General features: G+C 48.1%; 1 protein-coding gene and 2 long non-coding RNA genes across 9 annotated transcripts in view; 1 reads left to right on the top strand and 2 right to left on the bottom strand.

Moving 5' to 3' along the window:
• Window positions 1-17,767, bottom strand: part of rps6kal (ribosomal protein S6 kinase a, like) — a 76,944-nt gene that overhangs the window by 17,228 nt on the left and 41,949 nt on the right. Inside the window, exons 15-17 of the mRNA XM_052518172.1 lie at window positions 14,661-14,750; window positions 1,025-1,183; window positions 377-538 (exon numbers count right to left, since the gene is read on the bottom strand). Coding sequence (XP_052374132.1) covers window positions 377-538; window positions 1,025-1,183; window positions 14,661-14,750 — 411 coding nt within the window. The remainder of the gene's footprint in view (window positions 1-376; window positions 539-1,024; window positions 1,184-14,660; window positions 14,751-17,767) is intronic.
• Window positions 2,556-9,323, top strand: LOC127929799 (uncharacterized). Of its 7 annotated transcripts, XR_008136346.1 has the most exons (6): window positions 2,556-2,794; window positions 2,955-3,314; window positions 3,471-3,630; window positions 4,785-4,904; window positions 6,543-6,622; window positions 7,776-8,114. It is a non-coding gene; the product is annotated as an uncharacterized LOC127929799 (long non-coding RNA). The 7 variants fall into 7 exon arrangements; XR_008136352.1 differs by lacking the exons at window positions 6,543-6,622; window positions 7,776-8,114 and adding an exon at window positions 8,904-8,996; XR_008136351.1 differs by lacking the exon at window positions 6,543-6,622 and having other exon boundaries at window positions 7,976-8,062.
• Window positions 13,387-14,652, bottom strand: LOC127929800 (uncharacterized). Its single transcript, XR_008136353.1, has 3 exons — window positions 14,155-14,652; window positions 14,015-14,119; window positions 13,387-13,907 (listed from the first exon to the last, which is right to left on the bottom strand). It is a non-coding gene; the product is annotated as an uncharacterized LOC127929800 (long non-coding RNA).

The following is a 17,767-nucleotide window of genomic DNA, read 5'->3' as shown; positions in this document are numbered from 1 at the left end:
GTCACCCTTCCCAACCCTCCAACGTCACCCTTCCCAACCCTCCAACGTCACCCTTCCCAACCCTAACTTCACCCTTCCCAACCCTAACTTCACCCTTCCCAACCCTAACTTCACCCTTCCCAACCCTAACTTCACCCTTCCCAACATTCCAACTTAACCCTTCCCAACCCTAACTTCACCCTTCCTAACCCTAACTTCACCAATCTAACTTAACCCTTTAACCCTAACCCTCTATCTTGACCCTTCCTAACCCACCAACTTTATCCGTCCTAACCCTAGAACGTTATCCTTCCTAACCCTACAGCTTTATCCTTCCTAAACCTCTAACCTTCCTTACCCACTGCTTTCTCTCTCTCTTCCTCCCCCTCTCTCTCACCTCTGGAGCAACAAAGTTAGCTGTGTAACATGGTGTTAGTAGCAGTCCGTTTCCTCCTCTCAGCTGCTTGGAGAAACCAAAATCACAGATCCTGATAGAATCAGGATTCCCACTGTCGTCCATATAGAGGATGTTACTGGGCTTTAAGTCCCTATGGACAACCTAGAGGAAAGAGGGAGAGGAAAGAGATGAAGGAGGAAGAGGAAGGAGAGGGGGGGGAAGAGGAGAGAGAGCGAGAGGGAAGAGGAGTGAGAGAGAGAGGGAAGAGGAGCAAGAGTGAAGAGGAGCAAGTGAGAGTGAGGAGGAGCGAGCGAGAGGGAAGAGGAGCGAGCGAGAGCAAGAGGGAAGAGGAGCGAGCGAGAGGGAAGAGGAGTGAGAGAGAGAGAGGGGGAAGAGGAGCGAGAGGGGAAGGAGAGAGAGGGAGGCGAGAGAGAGAGAAGAAACAGGAAAGAGGATGATAGAGGGAGGAGGGGGTGGGAGGGAGGAGGAAGGATAGGAGGTAGAGAGGAAGAGAGGACGGAAGGGAGGAGTAAGAGAGATATGTTAGATAAAAGTTTGAGAAAAAAAACACCCACACCCAAGGTGGGTCAGTCTTAGGCCAGTCTATAGTGTGTGTAGATGTTTCTTCATACTGTGTCTCAGTCTTACCCCTTGACAGTGCAGGTAGTGGACAGTCTTGGTAATAGTGTAGAGAACAGAGCTTGCTTCTCTCTCTGAGAAGAACTTCTGTCTGAGGATCTTATCCAGTAACTCTCCTCCCTTCATCAGTTCTGTTACCACATACACATACCTGCCCTCATCATACACCTAACACACACACACACACACACACACACACACACACACACACACACACACACACACACACACACACATTAATACACTGAGCTGTCAGTACAAACAGAATACATACAGAGACCCAGCTTAGGGGTACGGTAACAGCTTAGGGGTACGGTAACAGTTTAGGGGTACGGTAACAGCTTAGGGGTACGGTAACAGCTTAGGGGTACGGTAACAGCTTAGGGGTACGGTAACAGCTTAGGGGTACGGTAACAGCTTAGGGGTACGGTAACAGCTTAGGGGTACGGTAACAGCTTAGGGGTACGGTAACAGCTTAGGGGTACGGTCAAGAACGCAGAGTTCTTCTCAGCCTATGCTGCTCTTCAGTCCCTAGACCTTTTGGCCCTGACGGAGACATGATCACCCCAGAGAACACTGCTGCCAGCTGCTCTCTCTTCATCTGACTATGTTTCTCTCATAGTCCGAGAGCATCTGGTCATCACAGTGGTGGCACAGGGCTACTCATTTCTCCTAACTGGAGATGTTCTCTTTTCTCACCTGCCCGTCTCCTCATTTGAATTCCATGATGTCACTGTCTGCTGTCCACTCAAGCTTAACATTGTTGTCATCTATCGCCCACCAGGTGCCCTTGTAGAGTTCCTCAATGAGCTTGACAAGTTCATTTCCTGCTGATGGCTCACCGCTCTTCGTACTTGGTGACTTCAACCTCCCGACATCTGCCTTTGATTTATTTATTTCCCCTCCTTACCTCTCTTGATTCACCCTTTCCCAGTCCCCTCCAACTCACAAGGGAGCAATACACTTGACCTCATCTTTACTAGAGGCTATTCTCCTACTAATCTCACTGTAACCCCCTCCAGGTCTCTGTTCGCCTACTAATCTCACTGTAACCCCCTCCAGGTCTCTGTTCTCCTACTAATCTCACTGTAACCCCCTCCAGGTCTCTGTTCTCCTACTAATCTCACTGTAACCCCCTCCAGGTCTCTGTTCTCCTACTAATCTCACTGTAACCCCCTCCAGGTCTCTGTTCTCCTACTAATCTCACTGTAACCCCCTCCAGGTCTCTGTTATCCTACTAATCTCACTGTAACCCCCTCCAGGTCTCTGTTCTCCTACTAATCTCACTGTAACCCCCTCCAGGTCTCTGTTCTCCTACAAATGTCACTGGAACCCCCTCCAGGTCTCTGTTCTCCTACTAATCTCACTGTAACCCCCCTCCAGGTCTCTGTTCTCCTAATAATCTCACTGCAACCCCCTCCAGGTCTCGGTTCTCCTACTAATCTCACGGTAACCCCCCTCCAGGTCTCTGTTCTCCTACTAATCTCACGGTAACCCCTCCAGGTCTCTGTTCTCCTACTAATCTCACTGTAACCCCCGGTCTCTATTCTCCTACTAATCTCACTGTAACCCCCTCCAGGTCTCTGTTCACCTACTAATCTCACTGTAACCCCCTCCAGGTCTCTGTTCTCCTACTAATCTCACTGTAACCCCCTCCAGGTCTCTGTTCTCCTACTAATCTCACTGTAACCCCCTCCAGGTCTCTGTTCTCCTACTAATCTCACTGTGACCTCCTCCAGGTCTCTGTTCCCCTACTAATCTCACTGTGACCCCCTCCAGGTCTCTGTTCTCCTACTAATCTCATTGCAACCCCCCCCTCCAGGTCTCTGTTCTCCTACTAATCTCACTGTAACCCCCCGGTCTCTATTCTCCTACTAATCTCACTGTAACCCCCTCCAGGTCTCTGTTCACCTACTAATCTCACTGTAACCCCCTCCAGGTCTCTGTTCTCCTACTAATCTCACTGTAACCCCCTCCAGGTCTCTGTTCTCCTACTAATCTCACTGTAACCCCCTCCAGGTCTCTGTTCTCCTACTAATCTCACTGTAACCTCCTCCAGGTCTCTGTTCTCCTACTAATCTCACTGTAACCCCCTCCAGGTCTCTGTTCACCTACTAATCTCACTGTAACCCCCTCCAGGTCTCTGTTCTCCTACTAATCTCACTGTAACCCCCTCCAGGTCTCTGTTCTCCTACTAATCTCACTGTAACCCCCTCCAGGTCTCTGTTCTCCTACTAATCTCACTGTGACCTCCTCCAGGTCTCTGTTCCCCTACTAATCTCACTGTGACCCCCTCCAGGTCTCTGTTCTCCTACTAATCTCATTGCAACCCCCCTCCAGGTCTCTGTTCTCCTACTAATCTCACTAACCCCCCGTTCTCTATTCTCCTACTAATCTCACTGTAACCCCCTCCAGGTCTCTGTTCACCTACTAATCTCACTGTAACCCCCTCCAGGTCTCTGTTCTCCTACTAATCTCACTGTAACCCCCTCCAGGTCTCTGTTCTCCTACTAATCTCACTGTAACCCCCTCCAGGTCTCTGTTCTCCTACTAATCTCACTGTAACCTCCTCCAGGTCTCTGTTCTCCTACTAATCTCACTGTAACCCCCTCCAGGTCTCTGTTCTCCTACTAATCTCACTGTGACCTCCTCCAGGTCTCTGTTCCCCTACTAATCTCACTGTGACCCCCCAAGTCTCTGTTCTCCTAATAATCTCACTGTAACCCCCCTCCAGGTCTCGGTTCTCCTACTAATCTCACTGTAACCCCCCAGTCTCTGTTATCCTACTAATCTCACTGTAACCCCTCCAGGTCTCTGTTCTCCTACTAATCTCACTGTAACCCCTCCAGGTCTCTGTTCTCCTACTAATGTCACTGTAACCCCCTCCGGGTCTCGGTTCTCCTACTAATCTCACTGTAACCCCTCCAGGTCTCTGTTTATTCCTACTAATCTCACTGTAACCCCCTCCCCTCCAGGTCTCTGTTCTCCTACTAATCTCACTGTAACCCCCTCCAGGTCTCTGTTCTTCTCCTACTAATCTCACTGTAACCCCTCCAGGTCTATGTTCTCCTACTAATCTCACTGTAACCCCTCTAGGTCTCTGTTCTCCTACTAATCTCACTGTAACCCCCCAAGTCTCTGTTATCCTACTAATCTCACTGTAACCCCCTCCAGGTCTCTGTTCTCCTACTAATCTCACTGTAACCCCCTCCAGGTCTCGGTTCTCCTACTAATCTCACGGTAACCCCTCCAGGTCTCTGTTCTCCTACTAATCTCACTGTAACCCCTCCAGGTCTCTGTTCTCCTACTAATCTCACTGTAACCCCCTCTAGGTCTCTGTTCTCCTACTAATCTCACTGTAACCCCCCCCAAGTCTCTGTTATCCTACTAATCTCACTGTAACCCCCCAGGTCTCTGTTCTCCTACTAATCTCACTGTAACCTCCTCCAGGTCTCTGTTCTCCTACTAATCTCACTGTAACCCCCTCCAGGTCTCTGTTCTCCTACAAATGTCACTGGAACCCCCTCCAGGTCTCTGTTCTCCTACTAATCTCACTGTAACCCCCCTCCAGGTCTCTGTTCTCCTAATAATCTCACTGCAACCCCCTCCAGGTCTCGGTTCTCCTACTAATCTCACGGTAACCCCCCTCCAGGTCTCTGTTCTCCTACTAATCTCACGGTAACCCCCTCCAGGTCTCTGTTCTCCTACTAATCTCACTGTAACCCCCCGGTCTCTATTCTCCTACTAATCTCACTGTAACCCCCTCCAGGTCTCTGTTCACCTACTAATCTCACTGTAACCCCCTCCAGGTCTCTGTTCTCCTACTAATCTCACTGTAACCCCCTCCAGGTCTCTGTTCTCCTACTAATCTCACTGTAACCCCCTCCAGGTCTCTGTTCTCCTACTAATCTCACTGTGACCTCCTCCAGGTCTCTGTTCCCTACTAATCTCACTGTGACCCCCTCCAGGTCTCTGTTCTCCTACTAATCTCATTGCTTCCCCCTCCAGGTCTCTGTTCTCCTACTAATCTCACTGTAACCCCCCGGTCTCTATTCTCCTACTAATCTCACTGTAACCCCCTCCAGGTCTCTGTTCACCTACTAATCTCACTGTAACCCCTCCAGGTCTCTGTTCTCCTACTAATCTCACTGTAACCCCCTCCAGGTCTCTGTTCTCCTACTAATCTCACTGTAACCCCTCCAGGTCTCTGTTCTCCTACTAATCTCACTGTAACCTCCTCCAGGTCTCTGTTCTCCTACTAATCTCACTGTAACCCTCCAGGTCTCTGTTCCCCTACTAATCTCACTGTGACCCCCCAAGTCTCTGTTCTCCTAATAATCTCACTGTAACCCCCCTCCAGGTCTCTGTTCTCCTAATAATCTCACTGCAACCCCCTCCAGGTCTCGGTTCTCCTACTAATCTCACTGTAACCCCCCAAGTCTCTGTTATCCTACTAATCTCACTGTAACCCCCTCCAGGTCTCTGTTCTCCTACTAATCTCACTGTAACCCCCTCCAGGTCTCTGTTCTCCTACTAATGTCACTGTAACCCCCCTCCGGGTCTCGGTTCTCCTACTAATCTCACTGTAACCCCCTCCAGGTCTCTGTATTCCTACTAATCTCACTGTAACCCCCCCCCTCCCCCTCCAGGTCTCTGTTCTCCTACTAATCTCACTGTAACCCCCTCCAGGTCTCTGTTCTTCTCCTACTAATCTCACTGTAACCCCCTCCAGGTCTCTGTTCTCCTACTAATCTCACTGTAACCCCCTCTAGGTCTCTGTTCTCCTACTAATCTCACTGTAACCCCCCCCCCCAAGTCTCTGTTATCCTACTAATCTCACTGTAACCCCCTCCAGGTCTCTGTTCTCCTACTAATCTCACTGTAACCCCCTCCAGGTCTCGGTTCTCCTACTAATCTCACGGTACCCCCTCCAGGTCTCTGTTCTCCTACTAATCTCACTGTAACCCCTCCAGGTCTCTGTTCTCCTACTAATCTCACTGTAACCCCTCTAGGTCTCTGTTCACCTACTAATCTCACTGTAACCCCTCCAGGTCTCTGTTCTCCTACTAATCTCACTGTAACCCCCTCCAGGTCTCTGTTCACCTACTAATCTCACTGTAACCCCTCCAGGTCTCTGTTCTCCTACTAATCTCACTGTAACCCCCTCCAGGTCTCTGTTCTCCTACTAATCTCACTGTAACCCCTCCAGGTCTCTGTTCTCCTACTAATCTCACTGTGACCCCCTCCAGGTCTCTGTTCTCCTACTAATCTCACTGTAACCCCCTCCAGGTCTCTGTTCTCCTACTAATCTCACTGTAACCCCCTCTAGGTCTCTGTTCACCTACTAATCTCACTGTAACCCCTCCAGGTCTCTATTCTCCTACTAATCTCACTGTAACCCCCTCCAGGTCTCTGTTCACCTACTAATCTCACTGTAACCCCTCCAGGTCTCTGTTCTCCTACTAATCTCACTGTAACCCCCTCCAGGTCTCTGTTCTCCTACTAATCTCACTGTAACCCCCTCCAGGTCTCTGTTCTCCTACTAATCTCACTGTAACCTCCTCCAGGTCTCTGTTCTCCTACTAATCTCACTGTAACCCCCTCCAGGTCTCTGTTCTCCTACTAATCTCACTGTGACCTCCTCCAGGTCTCTGTTCCCCTACTAATCTCACTGTGACCCCCCCAGTCTCTGTTATCCTACTAATCTCACTGTAACCCCCTCCAGGTCTCTGTTCTCCTACTAATCTCACTGTAACCCCCTCCAGGTCTCTGTTCTCCTACTAATGTCACTGTAACCCCCCTCCGGGTCTCGGTTCTCCTACTAATCTCACTGTAACCCCCTCCAGGTCTCTGTATTCCTACTAATCTCACTGTAACCCCCCTCCCCTCCAGGTCTCTGTTCTCCTACTAATCTCACTGTAACCCCCTCCAGGTCTCTGTTCTTCTCCTACTAATCTCACTGTAACCCCCTCCAGGTCTATGTTCTCCTACTAATCTCACTGTAACCCCTCTAGGTCTCTGTTCTCCTACTAATCTCACTGTAACCCCCCAAGTCTCTGTTATCCTACTAATCTCACTGTAACCCCCTCCAGGTCTCTGTTCTCCTACTAATCTCACTGTAACCCCCCTCCAGGTCTCGGTTCTCCTACTAATCTCACGGTAACCCCCTCCAGGTCTCTGTTCTCCTACTAATCTCACTGTAACCCCCCTCCAGGTCTCTGTTCTCCTACTAATCTCACTGTAACCCCTCTAGGTCTCTGTTCTCCTACTAATCTCACTGTAACCCCCCAAGTCTCTGTTATCCTACTAATCTCACTGTAACCCCCAGGTCTCTGTTCTCCTACTAATCTCACTGTAACCTCCTCCAGGTCTCTGTTCTCCTACTAATCTCACTGTAACCCCTCCAGGTCTCTGTTCTCCTACAAATGTCACTGGAACCCCTCCAGGTCTCTGTTCTCCTACTAATCTCACTGTAACCCCCTCCAGGTCTCTGTTCTCCTAATAATCTCACTGCAACCCCTCCAGGTCTCGGTTCTCCTACTAATCTCACGGTAACCCCCCTCCAGGTCTCTGTTCTCCTACTAATCTCACGGTAACCCCTCCAGGTCTCTGTTCTCCTACTAATCTCACTGTAACCCCCCGGTCTCTATTCTCCTACTAATCTCACTGTAACCCCTCCAGGTCTCTGTTCACCTACTAATCTCACTGTAACCCCTCCAGGTCTCTGTTCCCCTACTAATCTCACTGTAACCCCCTCCAGGTCTCTGTTCTCCTACTAATCTCACTGTAACCCCCTCCAGGTCTCTGTTCTCCTACTAATCTCACTGTGACCTCCTCCAGGTCTCTGTTCCCCTACTAATCTCACTGTGACCCCCTCCAGGTCTCTGTTCTCCTACTAATCTCACTGTAACCCCCTCCAGGTCTCTGTTCTCCTACTAATCTCACTGTAACCCCCTCCAGGTCTCTGTTCTCCTACTAATCTCACTGTAACCTCCTCCAGGTCTCTGTTCTCCTACTAATCTCACTGTAACCCCCTCCAGGTCTCTGTTCTCCTACTAATCTCACTGTGACCTCCTCCAGGTCTCTGTTCCCCTACTAATCTCACTGTGACCCCCCCCCCAAGTCTCTGTTCTCCTAATAATCTCACTGTAACCCCCCTCCAGGTCTCTGTTCTCCTAATAATCTCACTGCAACCCCCTCCAGGTCTCGGTTCTCCTACTAATCTCACTGTAACCCCCCCCAAGTCTCTGTTATCCTACTAATCTCACTGTAACCCCTCCAGGTCTCTGTTCTCCTACTAATCTCACTGTAACCCCTCCAGGTCTCTGTTCTCCTACTAATGTCACTGTAACCCCCTCCGGGTCTCGGTTCTCCTACTAATCTCACTGTAACCCCTCCAGGTCTCTGTATTCCTACTAATCTCACTGTAACCCCCCTCCCCTCCAGGTCTCTGTTCTCCTACTAATCTCACTGTAACCCCTCCAGGTCTCTGTTCTTCTCCTACTAATCTCACTGTAACCCCCTCCAGGTCTCTGTTCTCCTACTAATCTCACTGTAACCCCCTCTAGGTCTCTGTTCTCCTACTAATCTCACTGTAACCCCCCAAGTCTCTGTTATCCTACTAATCTCACTGTAACCCCCTCCAGGTCTCTGTTCTCCTACTAATCTCACTGTAACCCCCCTCCAGGTCTCGGTTCTCCTACTAATCTCACGGTAACCCCCTCCAGGTCTCTGTTCTCCTACTAATCTCACTGTAACCCCCTCCAGGTCTCTGTTCTCCTACTAATCTCACTGTAACCCCCTCTAGGTCTCTGTTCTCCTACTAATCTCACTGTAACCCCCCCCAAGTCTCTGTTATCCTACTAATCTCACTGTAACCCCCCCCCAGGTCTCTGTTCTCCTACTAATCTCACTGTAACCTCCTCCAGGTCTCTGTTCTCCTACTAATCTCACTGTAACCCCCTCCAGGTCTCTGTTCTCCTACTAATCTCACTGTAACCCCCTCCAGGTCTCTGTTCTCCTACTAATCTCACTGTGACCTCCTCCAGGTCTCTGTTCCCCTACTAATCTCACTGTGACCCCCTCCAGGTCTCTGTTCTCCTACTAATCTCATTGTAACCCCCCTCCAGGTCTCTGTTCTCCTACTAATCTCACTGTAACCCCCTCCAGGTCTCTGTTCTCCTACTAATCTCACTGTAACCCCCTCCAGGTCTCTGTTCTCCTACTAATCTCACTGTGACCTCCTCCAGGTCTCTGTTCCCCTACTAATCTCACTGTGACCCCCTCCAGGTCTCTGTTCTCCTACTAATCTCACTGTAACCCCTCCAGGTCTCTGTTCTCCTACTAATCTCACTGTAACCCCCTCCAGGTCTCTGTTCTCCTACTAATCTCACTGTAACCTCCTCCAGGTCTCTGTTCTCCTACTAATCTCACTGTAACCCCTCCAGGTCTCTGTTCTCCTACTAATCTCACTGTGACCTCCTCCAGGTCTCTGTTCCCCTACTAATCTCACTGTGACCCCCCAAGTCTCTGTTCTCCTAATAATCTCACTGTAACCCCCTCCAGGTCTCTGTTCTCCTAATAATCTCACTGCAACCCCTCCAGGTCTCGGTTCTCCTACTAATCTCACTGTAACCCCCCCCAAGTCTCTGTTATCCTACTAATCTCACTGTAACCCCCCTCCAGGTCTCTGTTCTCCTACTAATCTCACTGTAACCCCTCCAGGTCTCTGTTCTCCTACTAATGTCACTGTAACCCCCTCCAGGTCTCTGTATTCCTACTAATCTCACTGTAACCCCCCCCCTCCAGGTCTCTGTTCTCCTACTAATCTCACTGTAACCCCTCCAGGTCTCTGTTTCTCCTACTAATCTCACTGTAACCCCCTCCAGGTCTCTGTTCTCCTACTAATCTCACTGTAACCCCCTCTAGGTCTCTGTTCTCCTACTAATCTCACTGTAACCCCCCAAGTCTCTGTTATCCTACTAATCTCACTGTAACCCCTCCAGGTCTCTGTTCTCCTACTAATCTCACTGTAACCCCCCTCCAGGTCTCGGTTCTCCTACTAATCTCACGGTAACCCCCTCCAGGTCTCTGTTCTCCTACTAATCTCACTGTAACCCCTCCAGGTCTCTGTTCTCCTACTAATCTCACTGTAACCCCCTCTAGGTCTCTGTTCTCCTACTAATCTCACTGTAACCCCCCAGGTCTCTGTTATCCTACTAATCTCACTGTAACCCCCCAGGTCTCTGTTCTCCTACTAATCTCACTGTAACCTCCTCCAGGTCTCTGTTCTCCTACTAATCTCACTGTAACCCCTCCAGGTCTCTGTTCTCCTACTAATCTCACTGTAACCCCTCCAGGTCTCTGTTCTCCTACTAATCTCACTGTGACCTCCTCCAGGTCTCTGTTCTCCTACTAATCTCACTGTGACCCCTCCAGGTCTCTGTTCTCCTACTAATCTCATTGTAACCCCCTCCAGGTCTCTGTTCTCCTACTAATCTCACTGTAACCCCCCCAAGTCTCTGTTCTCCTACTAATCTCACTGTAACCCCTCCAGGTCTCTGTTCTCCTACTAATCTCACTGTAACCCCCCCAGTCTCTGTTCTCCTAATAATCTCACTGCAACCCCCTCCAGGTCTCTGTTCTCCTACTAATCTCACGGTAACCCCCCCAGGTCTCTGTTGTCCTACTAATCTCACTGTAACCCCCCTCCAGGTCTCTGTATTCCTACTAATCTCACGGTAACCCCCCTCCAGGTCTCTGCTCTCCTACTAATCTCACTGTAACCTCCTCCAGGTCTCTGTTCTCCTACTAATCTCACAGTAACCCCCCCAGGTCTCTGTTCTCCTACTAATCTCACTGTAACCCCCTCCAGGTCTCTGTTCTTCTCCTACTAATCTCACTGTAACCCCCTCCAGGTCTCTGTTCTCCTACTAATCTCACTGTAACCCCCAAGTCTCTGTTCTCCTAATAATCTCACTGTAACCCCCCTCCAGGTCTCTGTTCTCCTAATAATCTCACTGCAACCCCCTCCAGGTCTCTGTTCTCCTACTAATCTCACGGTAACCCCCCCAGGTCTCTGTTGTCCTACTAATCTCACTGTAACCCCCCTCCAGGTCTCTGTATTCCTACTAATCTCACGGTAACCCCCCTCCAGGTCTCTGCTCTCCTACTAATCTCACTGTAACCTCCTCCAGGTCTCTGTTCTCCTACTAATCTCACAGTAACCCCCCCAGGTCTCTGTTCTCCTACTAATCTCACTGTAACCCCCTCCAGGTCTCTGTTCTTCTCCTACTAATCTCACTGTAACCCCTACAGGTCTCTGTTATCCTACTAATCTCACTGTAACCCCTCCAGGTCTCTGTTCTCCTACTAATCTCACCCCCCTCCAGGTCTCTGTTCTCCTACTAATATCACTGTAACCCCCTCCAGGTCTCTGTTCCCCTACTAATCTCACTGCAACCCTCCATGTCTGCAACCCCCCTATTGAGTCCGCTGGTCTCACTTACAAAGAACTACCCGACAACCTGCCCCCTCTCTCACCAGATATCTCTGGCCTGGCCGGTTCCCCTCTTTCCACTGGGATTCTCTGCCTCTAACCCTATTACAGGGGCTGAGTCACTGGCTTACTCAGGATGGTAAGTTGGTGGTTGAAGATATCCCTCTATTGGTGTGGGGGCTGTGCTTTGGCAAAGTGGGTGGGGTTATATCCTTCCTGTTTGGCACTGTCCGGGGGTGTCATCGGATGGAGCCACAGTGTCTCCTGACCCCTCCTGTCTCAGCCTCCAGTATTTATGCTGCAGTAGTTTATGTGTCGGGGGGCTAGGGTCAGTCTGTTATATCTTGAGTACTTGTCCTATCCGGTGTCCCGTGTGAATTTAAGTATGCTCTCTCTAATTCTCTCTTTCTTTCTCTCTCTCGGAGGACCTGAGCCCTAGGACCATGCCTCAGGACTACCTGACATGATGACTCCTTGCTGTCCCCAGTCCACCTGGCTGTGCTGCTGCTCCAGTTTCAACTGTTCATTTATGAACATTTGAACATCTTGGCCACGTTCTGTTATAATCTCCACCCGGCACAGCCAGAAGAGGACTGGCCAACCCACATAGCCAGGTTTCCTAGAGGTAAGGTAACTTGTTACCTTTCTCTCTGTCCTTGGTGATAGCTACTTGTTACCAGTCTCTCTGTCCTTGGTGATAGCTACTTGTTACCTTTCTCTCTGTCCTTGGTGATAGCTACTTGTTACCAGTCTCTCTGTCCTTGGTGATAGCTACTTGTTACCAGTCTCTCTGTCCTTGGTGATAGCTACTTGTTACATTTTTCTCTGTCCTTGGTGATAGCTACTTGTTACATTTTTCTCTGTCCTTGTTGATAGCTACTTGTTACCTTTCTCTCTGTCCTTGGTGATAGCTACTTGTTACCAGTCTCTCTGTCCTTGGTGATAGCTACTTGTTACCAGTCTCTGTCCTCTGTGATAGCTACTTGTTACCAGTCTCTCTGTCCTTGGTGATAGCTACTTGTTACATTTTTCTCTGTCCTTGGTGATAGCTACTTGTTACATTTTTCTCTGTCCTTGGTGATAGCTACTTGTTACATTTTTCTCTGTCCTTGGTGATAGCTACTTGTTACATTTTTCTCTGTCCTTGGTGATAGCTACTTGTTACCTTTCTCTCTGTCCTTGGTGATAGCTACTTGTTACCAGTCTCTCTGTCCTTGGTGATAGCTACTTGTTACCAGTCTCTCTGTCCTTGGTGATAGCTACTTGTTACCAGTCTCTCTGTCCTTGGTGATAGCTACTTGTTACCAGTCTCTCTGTCCTTGGTGATAGCTACTTGTTACCAGTCTCTCTGTCCTTGGTGATAGCTACTTGTTACCAGTCTCTCTGTCCTTGGTGATAGCTACTTGTTACATTTTTCTCTGTCCTTGGTGATAGCTACTTGTTACCTTTCTCTCTGTCCTTGGTGATAGCTACTTGTTACCAGTCTTGGTGATAGCTCTGTTACCAGTCTCTCTGGTGATAGCTACTTGTTACCAGTCTCTCTGTCCTTGGTGATAGCTAAATGTTACCATTCTCTGTCCTTGGTGATAGCTACTTGTTACCAGTCTCTCTGTCCTTGGTGATAGCTACTTGTTACCATTTCTCTCTGTCCTTGGTGATAGCTACTTGTTACCAGTCTCTCTGTCCTTGGTGATAGCTACTTGTTACCAGTCTCTCTGTCCCTTTCTCTCTGTCCTTGGTGATAGCTACTTGTTACCAGTCTCTCTGTCCTTGGTGATAGCTACTTGTTACCAGTCTCTCTGTCCTTGGTGATAGCTACTTGTTACATTTTTTTCTGTCTCTGTCCTGTCGGTGATAGCTACTTGTTACCTTTCTCTCTGTCCTTGGTGATAGCTACTTGTTACCAGTCTCTCTGTCCTTGGTGATAGCTACTTGTTACCAGTCTCTCTGTCCTTGGTGATAGCTACTTGTTACCAGTCTCTCTGTCCTTGGTGATAGCTACTTGTTACCAGTCTCTCTGTCCTTGGTGATAGCTACTTGTTACCAGTCTCTCTGTCATTGGTGATAGCTACTTGTTACCAGTCTCTCTGTCCTTGGTGATAGCTACTTGTTACCAGTCTCTCTGTCCTTGGTGATAGCTACTTGTTACCAGTCTCTCTGTCCTTGGTGATAGCTACTTGTTACCAGTCTCTCTGTCCTTGGTGATAGCTACTTGTTACCAGTCTCTCTGTCCTTGGTGATAGCTACTTGTTACCAGTCTCTCTGTCCTTGGTGATAGCTACTTGTTACCAGTCTCTCTGTCATTGGTGATAGCTACTTGTTACCAGTCTCTCTGTTCTTGGTGATAGCTACTTGTTACCTTTATCTCTGTCCTTGGTGATAGCTACTTGTTACCTCTCTGTCCTTGGTGATAGCTTGTTACCTTTCTCTGTCCTTGTTAGCTACTTGTTACCTTGGTGATAGCTACTTGTTCTCTGTCCTTGGTGATAGCTACTTGTTACCTTTCTCTCTGTCCTTGGTGATAGCTACTTGTTACCTTTCTCTCTGTCCTTGGTGATAGCTACTTGTTACCTTTCTCTCTGTCCTTGGTGATAGCTACTTGTTACCTGTCTCTCTGTCCTTGGTGATAGCTACTTGTTACCTTTCTCTCTGTCCTTGGTGATAGCTACTTGTTACCTTTCTCTCTGTCCTTGGTGATAGCTACTTGTTACCTTTTTCTCTGACCTTGGTGATAGCTACTTGTTACCAGTCTCTCTGTCCTTGGTGATAGCTACTTGTTACCAGTCTCTCTGACCTTGGTGATAGCTACTTGTTACCAGTCTCTCTGTCCTTGGTGATAGCTACTTGTTACCAGTCTCTCTGACCTTGGTGATAGCTTCTTGTTACCTTTCTCTCTGTCCTTGGTGATAGCTACTTGTTACCAGTCTCTCTGTCCTTGGTGACTGTGATATGTGGTTGTCCCACCTACACTTACATTTGTCCTTTCGAGACACTCTAAACCAGAGCAACATACAGTAGTGAGGGGATACATTTCCACACGGGACCTAGCCATTTTAAGATGAATGCACTGACTAGAAGTCACTCTAAATAAGAGCATCTGCTAAATTACTCAAATGTAAATGTAACAGTTTGGGAAACAGTACTTACATCTTTGAGTGTGATGATGTTGGGGTGTTGTGCGTATCTCATCAGAATCTCAATCTCCTCCGATGGATCCCTCTTTCCCTTATCTATTATCTAGAAAGACAGACATTCAGGTGAGTATCTAGTTAGAACAGGTTTAGTTGGATACTTTGACTTGACTTTGCTCATATAATTTTTTACACCCTTTTTCTCCCTCATCACTGCAACTCCCTGGAGGGCTCAGGAGAGGTGAAGGTCGAGTCATGCATCCTCCGAAACATTACCCGCCAAACCACGTTCCTTAACATCCACCCGCTTAACCCGGAAGCCACCTGCACCAATGTGTCGGAGGAAACCCTGTTAAACTGACAACCGAAGTCAGCCTGCAGGCGCCCGGCATGCCACAAGGTGGCGCTAGAGCGCGGTGAGCCATGTAAGTTGCTAAATCTTCCCGGAAACTGATCGGCATTTTGAACTATGGTGCAGCATCACAGTAGAGCTACAAGCCAGAATCTGACTGATGCCATGAGTTGTTCTCCTGCCCTCTGCTGGTAGATATGAGAACTGCTCCATAGACAGTGTAGTAATCACAGATATTCAATTAATTTCAAATCAAACTTTGTCACATGCTCCGAATACAACAAGTGTAGACCTTACCGTGAAATGCTTACTTACAAGCTCTTAATCAACAGTGCAGTTCAAGAAGAGTTAAGGAAATATTTACCAAATAAACTAAAGTAAAACATAATCAAAAGTAACACAATAAAATAACAATTCTGAGGCTATATACAGGGGGTACCGGTACAGAGTCAATGTGGAGGCTATATACAGGGGGTACTGGTACAGAGTCAATGTGGAGGCTATATACAGGGTGTAGCAGGTCAGTGTGTGGGGGTACAGGCTAGTTGAGGTAATCTGTACATGTAGGTGGGGGTGAAGTGACTATGCATATAAAATAACAATAATGAGGCTATATACAGGGTGTAGCAGGTCAGTGTGCGGGGGTACAGGCTATGGGTCAATGTAAATAGTCCAGCAGTCAGTTTATTAATTGTTCAGCAGCCTGATGGCTTGGGGGTAGAAGCTGTTCAGCAGCCTGATGGCTTGGGGGTAGAAGCTGTTCAGCAGCCTGATGGCTTGGGGGTAGAAGCTGTTCAGCAGCCTGATGGCTTGGGGTAGAAGCTGTTCAGCAGCCTGATGGCTTGGGGGTAGAAGCTGTTCAGCAGCCTGATGGCTTGGGGGTAGAAGCTGTTCAGCAGCCTGATGGCTTGGGGGTAGAAGCTGTTCAGCAGCCTGATGGCTTGGGGTAGAAGCTGTTCAGCAGCCTGATGGCTTGGGGGTAGAAGCTGTTCAGCAGCCTGATGGCTTGGGGGTAGAAGCTGTTCAGCAGCCTGATGTATGGGGGTAGAAGCTGTTCAGCAGCCTGATGGCTTAGGGGGTAGAAGCTGTTCAGCAGCCTGATGGCTTGGGGGTAGAAGCTGTTCAGCAGCCTGATGGCTTGGGGGTAGAAGCTGTTCAGCAGCCTGATGGCTTGGGGGTAGAAGCTGTTCAGCAGTCTAATGTATCAGTGTGTACAACACTCCCATCCATATGGATTAGATAGTAGTGTTAACATAGTGTGTAAACAACACTCCCATCCATATGGATTAGATAGTAGTGTTAACATAGTGTGTAAACAACACTCCCATCCATATGGATTAGATAGTAGTGTTAACATATCAGTGTGTAAACAACACTCCCATCCATATGGATTAGATAGTAGTGTTAACATATCAGTGTGTAAACAACACTCCCATCCATATGGATTAGATAGTAGTGTTAACATAGTGTGTAAACAACACTCCCATCCATATGGATTAGATAGTAGTGTTAACATAGTGTGTAAACAACACTCCCATCCATATGGATTAGATAGTAGTGTTAACATGTCAGTGTGTAAACAACACTCCCATCCATATGGATTAGATAGTAGTGTTAACATATCAGTGTGTAAACAACACTCCCATCCATATGGATTAGATTCTCAATTGGATTCAGGTCTGGACTTTGACTTGGCCATTCTAACACCTGGATATGTTTATTTTCGAACCATTCCATTGTAGATTTTGCTTTATGTTTTGGATCATTGTCTTGTTGGAAGACAAATCTCCGTCCCAGTCTCAGGTCTTTTGCAGACTCCATCAGGTTTTCTTCCAGAATGGTCCTGTATTTGGCTCCATCCATCTTCCCATCAATTTTAACCATCTTCCCTGTCCCTGCTGAAGAAAAGCAGGCCCAAACCATGATGCTGCCACCACCATGTTTGACAGTGTGTTCAGGGTGATGAGCTGTGTTGCTTTTACACCAAACATAACGTTTTGCATCGTTGCCAAAAAGTTCAATTTTGGTTTCATCTGACCAGAGCACCTTCTTCCACATGTTTGGTGTGTCTCCCAGGTGGCTTGTGGCAAACTTTAAGCAACACTTTTTACGGATATCTTTCAGAAATGGCTTTCTTCTTGCCACTCTTCCATAAAGGCCAGATTTGTGCAATATACGACTGATTGTTGTCCTATGGACAGAGTCTCCCACCTCAGCTGTAGATCTCTGCAGTTCATCCAGAGTGATCATGGGCCTCTTGGCTGCATCTCTGATCAGTCTTCTCCTTGTATGAGCTGAAAGTTTAGAGGGACGGTCAGGTCTTGGTAGATTTGCAGTGGTCTGATACTCCTTCCATTTCAATATTATCGCTTGCACAGTGCCCCTTGGGATGTTTAAAGCTTGGGAAATCTTTTTGTATCCAAATCCGGCTTTAAACTTCTTCACAACAGTATCTCGGACCTGCCTGGTGTGTTCCTTGTTCTTCATGATGCTCTTTGCGCTTTTAACGGACCTCTGAGACTATCACAGTGCAGGTGCATTTATACGGAGACTTAATTACACACAGGTGGATTGTATTTATCATCATTAGTCATTTCTGTCAACATTGGATCATTCAGAGATCCTCACTGAACTTCTGGAGAGAGTTTGCTGCACTGAAAGTAAAGGGGCTGAATAATTTTACACGCCCAATCTTTCAGTTTTTGATTTGTTAAAAAAGTTCGAAATATCCAATAAATGTCGTTCCACTTCATGATTGGGTCCCACTTGTT

The sequence above is a fragment of the Oncorhynchus keta genome, chromosome 4, assembly GCF_023373465.1.
Source record: "Oncorhynchus keta strain PuntledgeMale-10-30-2019 chromosome 4, Oket_V2, whole genome shotgun sequence".
Lineage (NCBI taxonomy): Eukaryota > Metazoa > Chordata > Actinopteri > Salmoniformes > Salmonidae > Oncorhynchus > Oncorhynchus keta.
The sequence above is the reverse complement of the archived record's forward strand: the minus strand, read 5'-3'. Positions and strand labels throughout refer to the sequence as shown.